Here is a 13876-nt window from a genome sequence, read left to right on the forward strand (position 1 = left end):
TGTTTTGTGCTTCAGAAGTGCCATTGTTTTATGGGTTTATTTGAAACAAACGCCAGGCGTCGTGAGCCCAAAGGTGGGCCCGCACCTGGGCCCGATCATAGTCAAGCCCAATTCGGCCCATACCATACATAAGACGTGCTTTGATCAGCAACAATTACATTTTTAGGTGTTAATATACTCCAATAAAGTAAAGGGGACTCTCACAACTTTCTTCTATCTTTCTTTTTCTTTTTTGAAAATCCGTTATTTATTATTTTCTCATCCTTCAATTGGGTGTCAAAATTTGTTAAAATATCTAGAATATTCCTCGATATATTTTTCTTATAGACCATTTACCATAGTTGTTAGTTGTATGTTTGTAATCTCTAGCATTTTGATTAAGCCTAAGCTTTAAACTAATTTGTGATTTGACATTATTTTTTCACTTAAAATGAAAGTTGAATCTAAAGTATTAATTAAATAATTAAATTCACAATTTTTTTTAATCAATTTAAACTTTAAAAATAATTGGTGATTTAATAATATTAGAACTACATTATACCATTTTCACCTTGGTTGAAAATTTTATTGCATCAGGCCATCAGGGTGCCATTTACCTTTCTTATTTATTTATTTTTAAAAAAATTCCCTCTTTTAAACCGTTATAAAGTAGTAGAGGAGTCTCCTTCAAAAAAAAAAAAAAAAAAGTAGTAGAGGAGTCTTGGGCATTGATTAATGGATGGCCAAATCTTAAAAGTCTTGGGCATTGCATTTGGAGATCTATTAAATAGCACAATTACGATTTCTTGGGATCTCAATGATCGTTTAAAGTACCAATCATTTTTTTTAATGATGAAAAACTCCTCAAAGGTAGAATCATTTTGTATATCGACCCATATTGGATAAACCTTAAATCCGTTCACAACGTCCATTCATATGAATCAGGTAACATTCCAACTTTGATACCCAAAAAAAAAAAAAAAAAATAGAAGAGAACATTTCAACATCAGCCACAGCTGGCCCCATGAAATTGTTTATACCCAAGAAGAAGGCACATCCAAGTAAATGATGAATACAAACTTGGGACAGAGCATTACTACTTTTATGAGTGACCGGAGAGCTTATGTTTGCTATAGGGTAAAAAAAATGCTACATGAGCTTTTAAGTGTTTACTAGCTAATATGACAGTAAAAATCACCGTTGTTGTGAAATACGCAGAAAACCAACATAGGGTAAAGACTTTACTGAGCTTACATGAACTTTTGCCATCCATTCATCGGACCCACAAAAAATGAAGGCATAAAAAGAGAGAATTTGGAGGACTGCATAAGGGAGGGGAAGAAATTCAGAGACCCAAATGAAAAGACATAAAAAGCATATAACACGGCAGGGTGCAATTTTTAGATTCCCTCACACAAAATCTTCACATACAGCTTCAAAATTTTGGTGCGTTCTTGTAAATCTTACATCAAAGAACAGGAAATAATAAAATGTGAGATGGCGAAGAAAGTAGAAAGAAAATGACATCTCAACTTATGCAAAGGGAAAAGTCACCTAGTAATATTCCTACTTCACCACTGGGGTATCCTAAAAATTACATCACACTGACATATCAAAAGCTGGAGGAAAAAGCACAAACAAATACAAAAGAGTTTCGTTTTTCATAGATGAAGTCCAAAATATTAGCAAGTAAGCTATCTGGGCAGCAAATTGTTGATGCACCCTTATAGTTTTGGATGGATGGGCAATAGTAATGAGAATCTCAATAATTGGAGGAGTTATAATGAAACTTTCAAGCTTTTTAGGGCAGTGGTAAGCAGAGAAAGCTTGTCAGGTGCTCTCTGCTTGTAGTCTCTCTCCAAGGCTGTTGCTGCCAGAGATTGTAGCTCTGGGCTTTCCTTGTCGTCCTTGTTCCGCCCTTTAGTAAGCTGTCCTATGGCAGCAGAACACTGGATGGTGGGAGGAAAAAGTTCATCCAGTCAGAAACTAGTTACAGCAAAACAAGGACAAATGGGAGACAAGAAAGTGCACCAGGATTGACAACTAATGACATTAACTAAAAAAAAAAAATCACAACAATCCACCAAGAAAAATATCTCAGATAGAAACTAAATGACAATTTACATGTCTGTGTGTGCGTAGATGAATGTATGTATTTGAAAAGTGAGAGAGAGAGAGAGAGAGCTCACCAAGCAGATACCAAAAAGCGCTCTGGTATTTTTGCCTCCAGTCAACTCTATGGTGGAGGCATAGTATTTTTTTGCAGTCTGAACGTTTTCTAGGCCACCAAGTGTATAAAGCACCTGTTGTTTACAGAAGCAAAAGAAAAGGTGTTTGTTCAGTGATTATTGTTAAAAACAACGCAGTCATATTCATTAACATTACTTTCAACCTACAATAACTTAAGAGACAAAGAACTCAAGAGTCGAGAGTTAAATCACTCAAGAGACAAGAGTTACAAATGATAAATTAACTTTATTGTTGTTAATGTAAAAGTTGAAAAGACTTGTAACCTTTATACTCTTTCTCTATAAATAGAAGATTGTACACAATCAAAGATATCAAGAAAAGATGTAGCCAAGAAAAGACTTTGATGTGTGGAGGTAGGCTATAGGCCGAACCACCTTAATTTTCTAAGTCTTTATTCCTTGTTCTCATTTCTCTCTTAAATTATAAGTTCTAATAAAAGTATCCAACCCAAAGCTTAGACACTCAACCTTAAAGCTTAAAATTTTAGGTGGAGAGACCTATCCAATATACAAAGCAACAACTAAGACAATACCCAGCCAGTGTTAAATTCATCTTTTTCACAAAAGAAGATAACTATGACCAGGACACAATCATTTTGCATTAGCATATCTAGAATGAAAATAATGAGAGAACAACAGAAGTTGGAGACGGACAGAAATGGAGGATGATGGTAGTTCTCTGATATTGAGTGCTGATAGAAACATTTTTCAAAAATATTCTCTTAGTCCAGAGGAGAATGCTATAGGCAGGAGAGGGTGCGAGTAGAAAGCAAGAAAGGTCCTGTTAGCTTCAGGCCTTTATTTAATGCAAGCATGGTGAGTAGCATCAGTTTGATAGAAAAACAAGTTGATTTTTCCCCCCTTTTTAAATCTGACAAAGATGAAGGCTAACTTATTAAGTATCAGAGAACATTAAATTTTTTGAGTTTTGGAATTGGAGACTTAGGGAGGCAATATTTGAACATTGGTCAGCCTAGTCCAACAGACCCTGTCCAACCCAAGAACATCCAAATTCAGACAGAATGTGACGGATATATGGACAGTTGCATTTATACCGCACTAAAATACTGTTCATCTAACTGTACCTTTCATTTCCTTTTTTGTTGTTGGGTACGTTAATTTATTTGTTACTCACAATATTAATAGATCCACCAAAGAACATTTCATGGAAGTGGCTAGTTCATGAAACTTTTTTAATAATATCAAGATGCAAATCATCACATGCCCATTTGACTCAAATTTGGGACTTTGGAAGCAAGAAAGGCGATCTAGAAAGAAGATTATATTAGCAAGCAGTTCAGGGGCTGGCATCAAAACTTTTTTTCTGTCAGGTGGTGTACAGGGAGGTTTTCAGTTAAATCAATGAATTAGACGATTTACAACCTGGGAAGGTATTAGAAAATTTCAACTGATAGGGCACAATTCCATACAGAATCTGGAAGCTAGTAATGATATCCAAAGTTGTCTTCGGGTCTGGTTCCTGGCCTTTGACTAGTGGGAAGCAGGCAAGTGCAATAGGAACATGACTAAGGAAGAAGCTGAGCCAAATAAATAAAGCATGTCGTTCTGTATCATTTAATGGCCTGTAAAAAGTGGATTCATATATTCTCTACACTGGTGGATTTGGGATCTTGATATATTGCATCATCAATTCCCTATTAAATGTGTTCTCTGTTTGGTGGCCATTAAACTATATGCTGTAGCTCAGATTTTTTTATTTCCAGAATAACTTTTTTATTGGGTTAAATTCACTTTACCCCCTGAAGTTTCGTAAGTTTTTCAATTCGAACCCCAATGTTTAAAAATTGGCAATGTACTCCCTAATGTTTCAAAAAAATTTAATTCAGACCTTCCGTTACTAATTTCCGTCTAATTTGACGGAAATTTTTTTTTAAAAAAAAAAAAGTATTGAGGGTAATTACGTAATTTCATAGATTTCTGTCCAATTTGACAAAAATTAGTAACGGAAGGTCTAAATTGAAATTTTTTAAAACATTAGGGGGTTACATTGCCAATTTTTAAACATTGGGGTTCGAATTGAAAAACTCCTGAAACTTCAGGGGATAAAGTGAATTTAACCCTTTTTTATTCTTAAAAACTAGAGGATGCCAGAATGGTTAATGAAGTCGCACCCTACTTTCCATAGTTCTCTATAAAACATTAGCTGTTTTTATATCCCATGAAAATCAAGGGGCAAAAAGGGAATAGAACAGTGAACAAGTGTAAGTACTGACTCGTTGAAAAAAAGAATTGGAAAGAAAGAAAAAAGCCGCTTACATCAGCATAGGCTAAGTGGTACTGGGGAACCATTGGTTGAGACAGTATTAACTCCTCATAGCAAAATGCCGCTTGCTTGTACCTAAGATAAAAACAGAGATATAGATTATGAAACACCAAAAGAAGGCAATTTGGTAGCCACAAATTTCCTTACATTTGCAAGGAGGAATATATTTCAGCCAGTTCTCTCCAGGCATCATGATCAGCCATAAATCTGTTAAATGCAGGAAAGACAACATCAGCAGGATCTTTTTGCAGACATTATGAGAACTTCTTTCATAGGACATATAGTGAGAACTTTGAGAGAGAGAGAGAGAGAGAGAGAGAGGCTTTTCAGATCCATCTCACATTTCAAGATATTTGTTGAGCCATTCAATGGCCCCAGACATATTTCCTTGCGCTTTCGCCATCGCTACCCTCCTCTTATGTATTACCTGTATAAAAAAATTAAAGCATGTGAAGACTTCAATAGTTAATCATGTTTTCTTTACTGTTATTGTGGTCCATTCTTTTGATTTCTTTCAATAAGTAATAATACACGGTCCATTCTTACGAAAACAAATGTTTTGTTTCATAAATAATCAGTTACACAAATTACTTGATCTAATGGATTATCTTCCAAGAGGCTTGAGTAAGCTTTTTCTGCCTCTTCCCAGGATCCCTTTGCTTCAAACAACAATGCCTCCAGCCTGCCTGTGATTTATACCAAGATTGATACCACACCGTCAAATATACTGTACAAGATTTGAGCTAGCACGACAACAGATGAAAGAATATCTCCAAAAAATAATTTTTTAAAAAATGACATTGAATATCAACAACTAGTGAAATTAATATCTACTCCAAGCTACCCAAACTTCTGACAGCAACATAGGAGCCGGACTAGTTTGAGGCAAACATAAATCAATTCTGTACACATTCACAATATTTAAAGCAGTCATTGCCAAACCCAGCACAGATGTTAATCTTGAGCAACTCATACGCATTGCTATCGAAGGTTTCTTCTACTAAAACTAGCCTGTCCAAACTAGATATAACATAAAACCCCTGTTTTTTTAATAGAAGTTAGCATGCTGGGATAAAGCAGCACCATCTTGTGGAGAACATCAGTCACAAGGACAAGAGGATAGTTTTGTAGAGTTCTAAAACGAACTCTTTACACTTCTAATATTTTGTAGCTTCATATCTAGAAACGTCAGAACTTCATCAACTCTTCAAAAATTTTCTTTTTATGCAAATGGGTTCTAGCTCAAATAGCATTTCTTCTCCTCTTAAGATAGAATTGAAGGGGAATAGGTTCAAGACCCACTACCACTAGATCCGTGCAACTAACCAAATAAAAAAATAATAATAATAAAAAAATTAAAAATTAAAAAATTATGCCTTCTTTTGAGGTGGGTTGAGGGACCCGCTGCAAAGGAATGAGAGAGAGAGAGAGAGAGAGAGAGAGAGAGTAAAGAGAGACTATTATAAATTCAAGAAGGCTTTATCTTGTGATTGAGTTAACACATGTTTGATTAGGTTCCAAGGCATGGAATTCCCATGTGAATTTGTCACTTCAAATTGTTTAATTCGCTTAAGACTTTCATACCATATATTACTGGGAAGAATGCTTATAACGATGATATATACCCTCCCACAACATTCCACTCAGAGGAGTAAAGTACCAGATGGTAAAAGAGTGAATATTTGTAAAATTTTATTTCATAAATTACAACATTTTTGTTGCAATTATATAATTAATAGTTTGTATACAATCACAAAGAAGTGAGTTCAAGTTTGTGCCTGACATAAGTATTTCACACAGTTTATATTTTATTATAATTTTATGATTAGCATATGCCATAATATAAGAACAAGAAATAAAGCTTTAAGCATCAAGCATTTACATAAATTTCAAATCACTGACAAGCCATTCTTATTTCTTTCATTTCATCAAAGTGCTGATGGAATATATAAACATAGAGATATGATCGAGTGAGCGAGCCTATGCATGCCTCTATCAAAATATGACTTATATTAGGAGCCCACTAGTTTCAGAAAGGTAGTAAACTCATTTCAACATCGTGAAAGAAGATTCCTTTTGCATGTGAGAGCTGGATACCTAGTTACTAAGGATGAGCCATGAAGATACATCATAAGCCACTGAACAACAACACACATAAGCTTAAATATCACAACCTTTTCCAATACAAGTTCAGGCATGAAGACAGATTTGGTTTGCCACAGATTATTTCAACTTACCAACCCTTTTACTCTCTGGAAATTTCTTATGTAGAACCTTTATGCAGTCCTGTAATAGATTCACAAGTAAAATATAATCAACTTCAAGACCAGAATTCAAGCCAGCAATCCCTTCAGCAAATTCACATTGGCAAATGAGTTGATCCATGGTTCAAGCAATGATTAAAAAATGCATGAGTGTAAAACCTAAACTAAAAATAGACCAGAAGAAAATTATACCGATGCAAAAACTCATCTTGTCCAAACAAGGTTTAACATTCAAAAATAGTATGATTTAATTCAATGAGTAGTTCACAGTTGCAAGTTGCAAGATTATATCCAAAACATAATAAAACATTACGCTGCAATGATTACCGTGTTATGGTAAATTAAAAGGGAGTAATGAGTTAGCATATCAAACCACAAAAAAATGTCTCTAGTTATGCCTGATCAGCATGTGCTCCCCCCTTCACCAAAAAAACCTTCTAATTGTGTAGATGCGTATACAAAGTGGAAAAAGTCACTTGGGTGGGACTCCAATAGGAATGAAAAATAATAATAATAATTACACGTCGGAACCCATAAAAGAGACACCAAAAAGTCCATCATAGCACTGAGCAGCTATGGTCTGTGTACAATATGCTTTAAACAACTAACATGAAGGCAAAGATTACGCTAATTAAAACATTAAGGGGCTATCTCAACTAAAAGACAAGGTCACCTGTATGAAATGGATATAATGCCTCCTCCAAGAAAAGGAGGAAATATAACACACAAGGACCCCAGAGGCTATGTAAGAACTATGGGCCAAGGTTTTGTCAAACTAACAGTGAGAAGCAGTCAAATCAGTGATGCAAGCATAAAATAGCATCACTTTGCATTTTATGCATGCAAAGGCACTATATGAAAAGAGTATATTACACATATATGGAATTCTCAATCTAGAGCATAAGATGATTTAATTCAAAAATCAGCTGAAAACTTTATGGGGAGGCTTAAACACAATCTGAGAAAGGAAAATTAAATAAGAAAACATTGTACCTTTGCAACATCAAGACATTGGCAGTCCATGGCTGCAACTGCTACTTGGTCATACAGAGTCCATTCTACATCAGAAGATACATACTGGTTAGTCAGAAGTCCAGTCCACTAAAAGGAGGGTCATAGATTAAAGGAGCTAACAATTATATAGCCAGGAGAGTCAAGAGCCAAAGTATGAACTGCAATTAAAAGAGTCTACAACTAGAAAACGCAATTTGACAAATTACTGCAAATGAAAATGCCCCTCATTGGCTATGAAATTTAGTAACAACTATTTGACATCATAGACAAGAAATCCAGGTGGTGCCAAAAATAATTGGATCACCATAGAAGCATTATGGCCTATGTATGTTTTATGATTTCAACCTTTTATTTGCTTATACACGTCAAAACGCAACTTTATATTCACACAAACTACTAACACATGGTAACATTATGAAAGAGAAATTTACACACAACACAAATAGGCAAATGCCTTGGGCCCCAATAGTTCAGTTTTGCATTTTACGAGAGATGATGCATAATGAGAGATTGGTACGTAACTTTCAAGGAAAAAACCTCAGGCAATAATATCTCACATTTTATTAGAGATGATGCAGAGTGATCAGAATAGACTTTTAGGAAGAATTAGAAAGAAAAAATTAAAAAAAAAAAAAGAAAAAAAGAAAAAAAGAAAAGAAAAGAGTTTTAAGAAGTAAAGAAGACATCCATTATCCTAGAAAAAAATGATCCGCACATTGCTGACTAGTGGGTTGCTCAAAGTGAATATGATTACTTCTGAGAACTCGACTAGAATATCAAACCATCTGTTCTGCATACTACGAATCTATCCCCTTGTGTCTTTTAGCATGGTAGAGGTATCTTCTTTTTTTTGAGATCTAAGGCAGTGCTTGTTGCTGATGACTAAATTAAGTTTAAAGAGTACAATATTATAATTGAATGCAAATTATACTTGGATTAGGCATATGACAAGATTAGTTAAAATTTTCATCACATCGTCTCAGAGAAAGTGGGAGGGTCGCACCCTGTTTAGATCCTTAATGAACATTTAAAAAATGACAGGTGCATATTTGTAGCTTCACACCCAACCCATTGGAATGTGTTGTATTCTTTAGTCCTATCACAGTCAACCAACTGGCATGAGTTCCAGAGTGTTGCCAATGAATATGGTTAATTCTAATTATACACCCTATACTGTCACATATCCATAATTGGCAGAATTGTATTTGCTCACTGGGTTTGCACTGAACAGGATTACGCACAGCATAAGTTTTCCTCCGGTAAGCTATTTAAGAAAGAGTGGCAGCTTCGTAAAAAACGCTGTGGCTTCTGTCAGTGGCCACCTATTGGTAATCTAAGTATATACATCATTGCTTTGAAGTCTATGTTGTTACAATACACCTCCCAAATTAATTAAAATGCTCCACAGAAACCTACACAATTCCTTGAAACCTAGCCAGTTAGAGAGAGAGAGAGAGAGAGAGAAACTCAGGTGAAACCCATAACAAAGACATCACGTTAATGACAGATTCATATCAATAAACAATTTTCACAAAAAAAAAAAGAAAAAACTCCGCATAATAAACAGAATCCAAGTGATTAACACAAAACTAAACACCCAATTACGGAATCAAAACAATTTCACTTTCCCACCCAATTCTAGTCCATGCCCAATTAAAATCAAATTCCCAATCATCAAACCCGCACAAACCCATTTCCACTGACCAACAAAGAAGCTCGAACTCACCATCCGGGCCGAGGCTGGATCGCTTTTTGGGGTCGTTGAGAATCGATAACCCGTGCTTCAGAACCTTCTCAGAGCGCCGGACCTTGAGCTTCCTGACCAGGCAGAGGTACTCCCAAGCCCCTCCTCCTCCATTGTCCACCTGGCTCTCCAGATTGCTCAACTGGGTCTCCTCTGTCTTGCTCACCATCGCCACCAATTCACAGGTACAGCCGCAGAGAAGAACCAATTTCTCAAACACGGAAAGCAAAGCTCTTTTCTGTCTCTCTTTGTGTTTTGTTCGTGAGCTCTCTGCTTTGGGCTTTGGATTTGTTATATGGGATTTGACTAGGGGGGCGTGTTGGTTTTGGGGGTCCAGGAAACACTCACAAGTCACAAGTACAGCCCTTTCAAAAAAAAAAAAAAAAAAAAAGTCACAAGTACAGCCTTTTCCATTTGGCCATTTTGGTGGTGGGCCCCAATGTGGGAAGATTAAGCCAACTGGCCAGGTGATCCTTGATGAGATGATTCTGGCCGTTGGATTTTTTTTGTTCGTTAAGACTGTGTTTGATTCAGGCAGTTCTTGAAGACCGTTGGATTAGTGTGAGCTCTCGAAGCCTGTTGGTCCGTTGGATTTGTGTCCCTTAATTCGATTGACTTCCCTGCGTACACCACTAATAGCAACTTCTTTTAAATTTTTCTTAAAATCAAATTACTTTTTCTTCCTTATTTAAATGAATTTAACAATAACTTTCCTCCTTATTATTTTTATATATTATTTAAATACTCTTGCAAATAAATGCTAGACGAAAAAAGAGAATAAAGATGAATTTTTTTATATTAAAATAATGTTAAGGAATTAACTTTTATTAAATAACATCATTACATTGAGCGACACCACAAGAGTTTTCCAACTGGTAGTAAAGAAACTCAATAAAAGTAATGCTTGCACTTTGTCATCTAGCATAAGTTTTATGGTAAATAACTCATTCAAAAATTTATGAAAATTACTTAAATATTTCGTAACGCTTTATCAATCTTTATACTTCAAATTTACAATCATTTTTATCATGAAGACTTCAGCCAAATATTGTAAGAATCAACTTATTTGGTTACACGATGGAGGACACTTTGATTAACGTACTACCTAATGTGTTTGAACACTTTCTTACCCGGTTTCTTCCATTCATCGTCAGTTTTAATACTTGGACTGACACCATTAAACTCAATAGGCTCGTACAAATAATTACAATACAAAATATTTTTCACCATAGTCTTCTATATTGAATAATTTGAAGTAGTGAGTTGAATCATACTACTAGATGACTCATTCACTTAATTCACATACGCATTTCACACTAACAATTAACCAAATATTTGATACCACTTTTTGTTAAGGTGAACACCAATCACAAACGCTATTCATACCAATAATCTCTTTTTTTTTTGGATCTCAAGTCCTTCATAGTAAATGACTTACTAAACTCAACTCCATCTTCAATCTATCAATTATGCTAGTGTTATGACTAATTTGTAATAATTCAATATATAATTAAATGCTAATTGACAATAAAATTAGCAGCGGAATGAATAATTATATAAATACTTTTAGCCATGCTTTGCTCAAGCCAATTGAATAACAGCTTCACATAAACAAATCTAGAAAACAACAAATATTGAGAGGTTCTTCTGACCTATGCCTACCTGCAGTGAGTGTCAATTGATGGAATACACAGGCCTTATTTATAGGTAGGTCAGGGGACCCTCAATTAGAGCTGTTACCTTAATTATTCCTCCCATCAAGGAATAAAAATCAAATCAATACAGCTAATTGATTCCACAAAAATAAAATCTTTAATGAAATCAAATACTTGTTTCACAAGAATTAAATCAGTGATTTAATTCATAATATTTGATTGAAATCAAATACTTGTTCCTCAAGAATTAGATCAGTAATTTAATTTAGAATATTTGATTTACACAATAAGCTTTAATTGGAATAAATTACTGAACACCGTAATTATATATATTTTATAATTACAATAATATATGTGATATAAGGGACATACTTTAAATGGAATTTCTTACATTCTCCCACTTGGCCCTTATGACACATAAATTCCTTATGGTGTTCAGTTCTATGATATGACCAATACTTTATTTATTCCAACCATTCATGGAATCCTCCCACTCACTCAAGAAATACTACACACGAATCATGGCGGTAAAGCTTTTATATGATAAGCCGTCCCTTCCATGTATCACGATGTGTAATACCTCCCTAAATGAGTACTTTATGGATGATGTACTTTATGAATGAACTTCCTATAAGTCATTCGGGTCCAACTTTAATTTTATCCTCACGGATAAGAATAATATATGTGCGCACAAAAATCTTTATAACATAACCTCTATGTCTATAGACCAATTAAAGAAAAATTAAGCACAAATGAATTAATGAATCTCATATATTCCACATGACTTTATACTTTCTTTACCGGTAAACCTTTAGTCATGTGATCCGCAATCCTTAATTCAATACTTATATGCTCAATAGACACTTATTGTCACTTAATGTTCTCTTTCATAGTGATAATTTATGTCGATATACATACTTTTGCTTCTACTCAGTTTATTCTTAGAAAAGATAACTGTAGTAGAATTAACTCATAAGATCTTTATGGGTCTAACTATAAAATCGACAATTTTGAGACCTTAACAAAAATGACTCAACCATAATGCCTGTGTAATTAATTCACAGCATGTAATGACTTTTGCTTTCATGGTAGATGTAGCAACTATAGTCTGCTTACTGCATCTTCGGTACATATATACTGAAATTGATTCTCTACTATCTACACATTTAGCAAAAATCAAACCTGAATAAACACCACCAAATGGTAAGTGTATCTTTAGGTTAAACTGTAGTTCTTGGTTCATTGCATATTCCATAATACTATATTGATCCAATAGTCCAACTGCTATTTCAATGTTAGGTCTAATGTAGACTTGTGCATACATATGGAATATATTTCATTTGCCTTTGTTATTCATAGTTCTTCATTCTGAATCTCTCCCAACACTTTAATTAGAGGAACTTTATGTAGCAAACCTAAATTAATGCTTGCAAGCAAAATATTATCTATATACAGGACTAAAAGAAATGTAACTTTACTCCCACTGACCTTAAGGTATATTCAATAATTAACAAGGTTCTCAATAAACCTATGTGAGGTAACAACCTTGTGTTATATACTACTAGTGAGTGGCCTATCTTAGTCCATTAATAGATATCTTTAATTTGCAAGCTTTCTGACTGTTATTAATAAAACTCCTTAAGTTGTCTTATGTACACCTCCTCCTTAAGATCCTTATTCAGGAAAATTGTTTTTCACATCCTTTTGATATAACTCTAAAACAAAATGAGCTACTCATATCATGATAATCAATGCCTTCCTTTTGAGTAAGATCATTGGCTACAAGTCTAACTTTATATTGTTCAACATTACCTGGAAGCATCCTTTTAGGTTTTATAAACCCATTTGCAGCCTATGGCTACAACTCCCTTTGGTAAGTCAACAAGATTGCAGACTTGAATTTTAGCCAAAGATTTCATCTCCTCCTTCATGGCATTGAAACACAATGTAAAGTTATCTCCACCCAAAAAGATGTGAAAACAAATTTTGGATCGTCCTTAGGTCTGACATAAAAATCAGACTCCTGGAAGTATACAACATAATCATTAGAGATTGTTGGTCGCCTTATTCTAGAGAATCTTATTAATCCTACTTCATTTACTTTTGACAAAGTCTGAGTAGGTTCATTCTGAACTTGTTCCTTATGAGTTGACTGTTCTGAAACCGATTGTGCTTGAAGATAATCAATTTGATTTTTCTTAAGCACAATCAAACACCCTTCATGTGAAGGGGCTTCGGTCAACTCTTATGCTTCCTCTAATTCAATCCCTTGAGGATAGGCACTCCCACTAAGTTCAGCGTCCTCTCAAAATTTTGAATATTAGACTCAACAATTCTAGGACTAAATGAAGAACAGTAAAGCCTAAACCCTTTGGAGTTTACTATATAACCTATAAAATTCCGCTAGTTGTCCTTGAAGCTAATTACCTTAGGTGTGGATTATAAATCCTCACTATAGCAAGACAACCCCATATGTGTAAACAATTTGAACTTGATTCCATTCATTCCTTAATTTAGGTGTCTTATGGACAACTCTGAATGGAATCGAGTTAAATGTATACACAGCGGTTTTTCAAGGCTTCACTCTATTAGGAGAATATAACATTACCTTTCATGTCCCCTTTTCGTGTACCTACCATAATACTATATGCCTCTATTAGATCTTATGATCTTGATTTTCTTTTGTT

General features: G+C 34.6%; 1 protein-coding gene across 1 annotated transcript; it reads right to left on the reverse strand.

The window, feature by feature from the left end:
* Window positions 1–1352: 1352 nt before the first annotated feature.
* On the reverse strand, window positions 1353–9826 carry LOC132172260 (uncharacterized). Its single transcript, XM_059583733.1, has 9 exons — window positions 9517–9826; window positions 7770–7834; window positions 6750–6798; window positions 5104–5198; window positions 4854–4939; window positions 4660–4719; window positions 4506–4587; window positions 2169–2282; window positions 1353–1928 (listed from the first exon to the last, which is right to left on the reverse strand). The coding sequence occupies exons 1-9, from the start codon at window positions 9701–9703 to the stop codon at window positions 1758–1760; spliced, it is 909 nt and encodes a 302-aa protein (XP_059439716.1). The 5' UTR covers window positions 9704–9826; the 3' UTR covers window positions 1353–1757.
* Window positions 9827–13876: the final 4050 nt, after the last annotated feature.

This window comes from Corylus avellana, chromosome ca2 (assembly GCF_901000735.1).
Source record: "Corylus avellana chromosome ca2, CavTom2PMs-1.0".
NCBI classification, from domain to species: domain Eukaryota; kingdom Viridiplantae; phylum Streptophyta; class Magnoliopsida; order Fagales; family Betulaceae; genus Corylus; species Corylus avellana.